The sequence below is a fragment of the Phoenix dactylifera genome, unplaced genomic scaffold (assembly GCF_009389715.1).
Source record: "Phoenix dactylifera cultivar Barhee BC4 unplaced genomic scaffold, palm_55x_up_171113_PBpolish2nd_filt_p 001407F, whole genome shotgun sequence".
NCBI classification, from domain to species: Eukaryota; Viridiplantae; Streptophyta; class Magnoliopsida; order Arecales; family Arecaceae; genus Phoenix; species Phoenix dactylifera.
In genome coordinates, this window is record NW_024068729.1 from 26509 (window position 1) to 32889 (window position 6381).

At 39.5% G+C, this 6381-nt stretch overlaps 1 protein-coding gene across 1 annotated transcript; it reads left to right on the forward strand.

Moving 5' to 3' along the window:
- Window positions 1–3166: 3166 nt before the first annotated feature.
- Window positions 3167–4895, forward strand: LOC103697306 (aspartic proteinase nepenthesin-2). Its single transcript, XM_008779146.4, has one exon. The coding sequence runs from the start codon at window positions 3436–3438 to the stop codon at window positions 4723–4725; it is 1290 nt and encodes a 429-aa protein (XP_008777368.2). The 5' UTR covers window positions 3167–3435; the 3' UTR covers window positions 4726–4895.
- Window positions 4896–6381: the final 1486 nt, after the last annotated feature.

A 6381-nucleotide genomic window follows, 5' to 3' on the forward strand; every position in this document is an offset into this window, starting at 1 on the left:
GATGCTTTAGAAGATCTTCGAAGAGGGTCTCCTCATAATCAAGAGAAAGAAACTTCTTCAAACGAAGTTTCATCTCTTTTCATTCGGTGATAGGAGGCTGACGAAGGCGATGAAGCCTTTTCTCTACGCTATGCCACCAAACACATGCTTGTCTCTTCAACTTCATCTTCATGAAATGAACCTTCCGTTTGCTGGTCATGTTGTACCACTCAAAGTAATCTTCGAGTGACATCAGCCAATCTTGGAAGGCGCTTGGATCCATGCTTTTACTGTAATTAGAAACATCAATACATACCCGTTTCAACGCATCGTCAAAGTCCTCGTGTTTCCGCTGATTTTGCTGCCAATATAGGTTCCCAAAATTAATCTTCATGCGACGATTCATTGGGGGTGGCACTCGGGAACCTCTTGGGTGGTGTTGGGGTGGAGGACCCCTAGGAGAATGGATCTCGGGGTCGGGAACATCTCTTAATGGTGCTTCTGAATTTTCCTGAATGCTCATAGGCGCCATGTTCATCTTCAAATTTGTTTGGCTTGGAGAAGACGCGCTCTTAAACAGCTTCTATTTTTTGATTCAAGGTAGCAACTTGATGCCGATGTTCCACCATCATCTCAGCCCATTGTCTTTTGTTGTTGTAGGGGCGGCCGCTTCTGGTACTCATGGTAATTTTCACTATGATACCACTTGACGCAATCGGAGATGGATATTGTTGGATTTTTGTGGATAATGGTTAAAACTCTCTCTATTTTTTTTCTCTTTTTCCTTGGCAAAGACGGCTAGGGTTCTTGGACAGAGAAAGGAGAAAATCTCCAATAGTCGTACTTGTGAATGGTTTGGATATTGCGTGAGAAAAAGAAGGGATATTGCTGAAAACATGAGGGTTGGATGAGAGAGTCTCACTCTCACACAAATCCAAGGAATAGTGTGAAGAAGGATAATGAGTCTCACCATTACCAACTCCTACCAAGACTTGGCGTCTTACCAAGAAAAAAAAAGGAAAGCATCTCACTTCCTTCACGAGAGAGGCTCTCAAATTTTCTGCAAAACTCTAATCTCTAAATTTTATTCTTCAACCTCTTCTTTATATAGAGTAAGAAGTTGGAAAAATAAAAATTCTTGCAACTAGAAATTTAGGACTCAAGCCTTGTGTTGCTTTGAAGGATAAATCCATCTAAGGGTGCACAACCCTAAGGTTCTATGTATTCTATATATACATGTGGTTGGAAATGGTGGGAGAAACCTTTCATCTTTCACGTCCAAGTGAGAGATGTTGACTGTTGTGGCCATGAAACCCAAAACAAGAAGTATCTTGGTACTTTGTTGCAACAACTACATGGATCAAAAACTAATTAATCCATTCTTACAGTTACCCTATGATCTCAAGATCATATTCAATGAAACCATTTTCTACCAGATCCCATAAATCTTGTAAGATAAGCAATGCTTTCATCTTTACAGACCAAAACTGATAATTTTTCCCTTCAAAGATTGGAGTAAAGTAATTGAAAATACTTGCAATGTTACTGACAACAACCATCTGACCTTCTTTTTTTTATTTTTGGATCTCTTATCATACGGCTTGCTCAAAATCGGGCTCGCTCAACTTGCTTGAAACATTGCTTTGATACCATACTCGTTGGTTTTTTAATGATATTTTGCAATGTCTTGAGAGGCGAAGGCAACAAAGCGAGAAAAAGAACAAAGAGAGAGGGTTTGGATGAAAGAAGAATATTATTATTTTTTGGTTGTCTTGTTATTTTCCTCGTCCCACTTCATCCCTTTAAGGATTTGTTTAGTTTGTGGAAAAAAATTTACATCACTAGATTATATTCCCTAAGAAGCTGATGTCTTGGTATATTGTACCTGGGAATATGGTTTTAGTATTTTTTGTTGACCATGAGCAAATGGTATAGAAAGTACATTTTTTAATGTGACTTATGTTTGGTTGAGCATCTACTTTCTTGAAATTTAAAATATCTTTTATGCCCTTAGTAAATTGATTACAAGGAGAAAAAAAAAGACATAAGCCACTAGGATTAAGCATATTTTTGGGAAAAAAATTTATCTTGTTTCTGAATCCATGAGAAAGTGGGTTTTGATGATGTCCATAGGTTCTATTTCCCATAGGGAATGGAAAACTTATTCACATGAGAAGATAACTTTTTCATCACTCTTTTTTGAAATATCGAACCAAATATATACCACTTTGTCAATTTTTTCATTGGCCATACTTACCCCCCTCTTTTTCCCATGAACCAATAGAGTCCAAAATAGAAAAGACAAGTCCAAGTACATTCAAACTCCTAACAACAACAATAAAAAGCTCGACTAGCTTGCACTAACAATAAGACTCTATTTTTTTTTGAGTTCAAAAACAATTTAATAAGTTAAGTTTCAAAATAATTTGGATTATACTTCACAATATGGTCCTTTTACATGATCTAAGCCATTCTTGCTTTTGATGTGCATAGCACATACCAAGTGCTAAAAAATGACATCATTCCACTTGCTTAACTTTTCGCTGGGACCTCATCTTCGTTCATGCGGCCAAAACCTGTCTCCCACTGATAAGAACCAGCAGGTAATGTATTGGAGGTTCTTCTAAAATCCCTTCTGATGTGCGGATATTATCTTCCTGGGCTTCTTGAAAAGGTAAAGTGTTTCTTTCATTTGTGGGTTGGTGATATCCCTTAAAGAATAGTGGATATTCAATTGATTGTTCACCAAATCCGGTACCAAATCCAACCATCTTCCAAGGTCTGTATTACGATTTGGTGAATGCTTGGAAGACAAACAAACGTCCTTCCTGCCAACTTTTGATGATGAAATAAGTAGACAAGTTGCTTACCAAACCTCAAGCATCTCTTTTCTCATTTGCTACAAAATAATCTCCTTTGAATGGATATGAAATCAACAATGCGAAGCCTAACTTGTATATATTAAAAGTTGCATGAGACCCGAAATATTCCTCGTAAGAGAGGATTGGTCAAATAATTTAATTGATGCAATCCCACGAAGGTCCATCCCACCCTAAGAAGAAACTTCAACGTTACATCTCACGTTGGTGGTGGTGGTGGAAACAGATGTCCCACCTGTCTAAACCTAATGTAAACCAAGGCAGACTCTTGCTCTTTTCTGGTTGGGAGACCGGTAACCCCAAGTGAAGCAACACGCTACCTCATGTTAGGTACATTTCCATCCTCGTCTCCTCTTCTTTAAAGTCCTTTCAACTGACCATCTCTTCTGGTTCAGTTTTCTATTAACTGGCCGGAAAACTGGTCGTCAACCAATATAGAACCAATATGCATGTATTTAGGCACATGCATGAACTATCTTCTCCTCTCAAACAACAAACTATCCTGAGTACTTAGGCACGTAGATTTTCTTTCCCACAACTGTCTCTCCCTCGTCCTCGTCTTTCACCATTGCTGAAAATGGAGCAATCCCACATCCTCCAGCTTCTAGTACTGCTTGTTATGTTCTTTTTGGCCTCCCAAGTCTATTCCGAGCCAAGAGGCCTTCGCGTCGATCTAATCCATGTCGATTCGAAGGGCAATTACTCCAAGCTTGAGCTGCTGCAACGTGCAGCCCTGCGGAGCAACCACAGAATGGCAAGGTTGATAGCAAAGACGACAAAGGCTGTGGATTCGGGAAGCAAAGTCCAAGCACCAGTCCACGCAGGCAATGGGGAGTTCTTGATGGACTTGGCCATTGGCACTCCTAGCCTGCCTTTCCCTGCCATCCTTGACACGGGAAGCGACCTCATATGGACGCAGTGCAAGCCTTGCACCGACTGCTTCGAGCAGCCTACTCCATTGTTTGATCCGTTGAGGTCATCCACATTCTCTAGGATTCCTTGCTCTAGCGATCTCTGCCAGGCTCTTCCTACTTCCACATGCAAATCCGACTGCAACTACCTATACTCTTATGGAGACTCCTCATCAACCCAAGGTGTTCTGGCAAGCGAGACCTTCGCCTTTGGGTCTACAGCAGTTTCGGACATCGCGTTCGGATGTGGCGACGCAAACCAAGGCGCTGGGTTCTCGCAGGGCTCTGGTCTTGTTGGACTCGGGCGTGGACCCTTGTCCCTGATATCCCAACTAGGCCTCGGCAAGTTCTCGTACTGCCTCACATCTTTAGACGAATCTAAGAAGAGCCCTCTTTTATTTGGCTCTCTAGCCGATTTGGGTGGGGGTGCAGAGAAAGTTCAATCCATACCGCTAGTCAAAAACCCTTCTCAGCCATCCTTCTACTATCTCACTCTAAAAGGGATAACAGTTGGATCAATCAATCTACAAATCCCAAGCTCAACTTTTGAACTGCAAGATGATGGGACTGGTGGCCTGATCATAGACTCCGGTACCTCCATCACCTACTTGGAATTGGCTGGATACAAGATGGTGAGGAAGGCTTTCCTGTCTCAGATGCAATTGCCGGTCGCAGACGGCACCGATATCAGTCTCGATCTTTGTTTCTCACTGCCATCCGATTCATCAACTGTGGAGGTTCCAAAACTTAAATTCCACTTTGATGGTGCTGATTTGGATTTACCGGCAGATAACTACATGATAGTTGATTCAAGCACCGGTTTGCTATGCTTAACAGTTATGCCGTCTCATGGAATGTCAATATTGGGCAACTTCCAGCAGCAGAACATGCAAATTCTATATGATTTGGAGAATGAGAAGTTATCTTTCATTCCAACTCAATGCGATCAGCTGTGAGTTATTTTCTGCTAAGGTTTGGATTTTCTTACTTGATATTGTCTTTTGTCGTTCCTGTGGAACAATGTAAATCTATATTGGCTCATTTGTAGTTGCTGGATTTGTCATAGATCGCATCACCGCCTATGAAATAATACCAGTTTACAGCTCCACGTGTCTTCTGATTGTTAGATTTCACATTGCAATTTATTTTAACGAAAGATATATATATATATATATATATATATATATATATATATATATATATATATATATATATATATATATATATATATATATATATATATATATATATATATATATATATATATATATATATTTGGAGAATCTTAATAACCATGCTCGTTATTTCCCACCCACATCGTCTAGAATCTTTTGCTGGAAAAAAAGTTTCTCCAATCTGTGCGGATTGACCGTTGATCTGTTTCTTTGGAAACGCCTAAGATCAAGCATGGAGCAATCTTTTTTTTATAAAAGAAATCGCGGCGGCAGCACTGCGATCCGTTGTTGAACACGGAACTTCTACGTAATGGATTTCTTGAAGTGAGACGCCAGTGGGCGGAGGAACGAGTCGCTGAACAGACACTGGAACACCAACAAGGAAATTTTGAAACTAGTATGCCGTGTTAGCAGTCTACCACGGTGGCAAATCAACAAGCCCTTCACAAGTACGACTGTGGGAGATTTCCAACAGAATTGGGATTATATTAATTGTTGCTATTTTGATTTTAATAAAATGAGCTGAAAATATACAATTTAATAAGGCAGGCATGCATGTTCGGATCCAGTTTTAGAAATGATCCATGCGTTATGTATTGATGCACCCCTTATTGATAAGATGTGGTTGGACGGTATAGTATGTATAGGCCTGTGGTGTCCAGGAGTAGCCTGTAATGGGAGGACCTGTTGGATTAATTATGTAAAAGCTACGTCCTCTCTCCACGCCCACAATGTTGGAAATTCTAATGATCATGCTTGTCCTGTTGAGAGCCGCCATTTAGTCGGGAAAAAGGAGAGGAAGATCTGCCCGTAGTGTTTGAGAAAATACTTACATGAATACCTTTTGCATGTGCAAACTGCATCAACTACATGGCTGCGATTAACACAGGCATGATTTAATTTAATTTAATTCAGTGTTCTAAATTCTTGTGTATGATCTTTGGAAATTTACATGTGGTATTGGAGCAAGAAACATATGGATTTAGAACCCAAATAGTAACTGAATTAAATTTATTACACTCTTGTTTGAGTGATCTAAATTTGTGTTATGGATTGATCTGAAAATTTGGATTGCAAAAGTTGGGATCAATTTTAGTCGTAAAAATTGCATTATTAATGCAGTTTAAATATGAGAAAATTCGGGTTTAACCAAAAAAAAGGATTGAATATTGGTTTACCCAATATTTGAGATTGATTTTGAACTGAAAAATTATCTTACTCGAAAAAATGTTGCATAATCTTTTTTTTACATAAATCAATTTATTACATTTGTTCGTTTGATGCAAAATTACAACCGGCTATAGTCGGTTTTTATGGCCAATGGTTTTGTGGATTAACTCTTTGATTTTGTTAGTTGAGCTCACTTGCTACGCGAGTGGGTTTGGCCAAATACTGGATGCGAGACTAAAATGCATGGGTCATGAGACCGTGCAAGGT

Excerpts from the sequence above, each read along its gene's own strand:
- LOC103697306 (XM_008779146.4), top strand. The coding sequence starts at position 3,436 with ATGGAGCAATCCCACATCCTCCAGCTTCTAGTACTGCTTGTTATGTTC.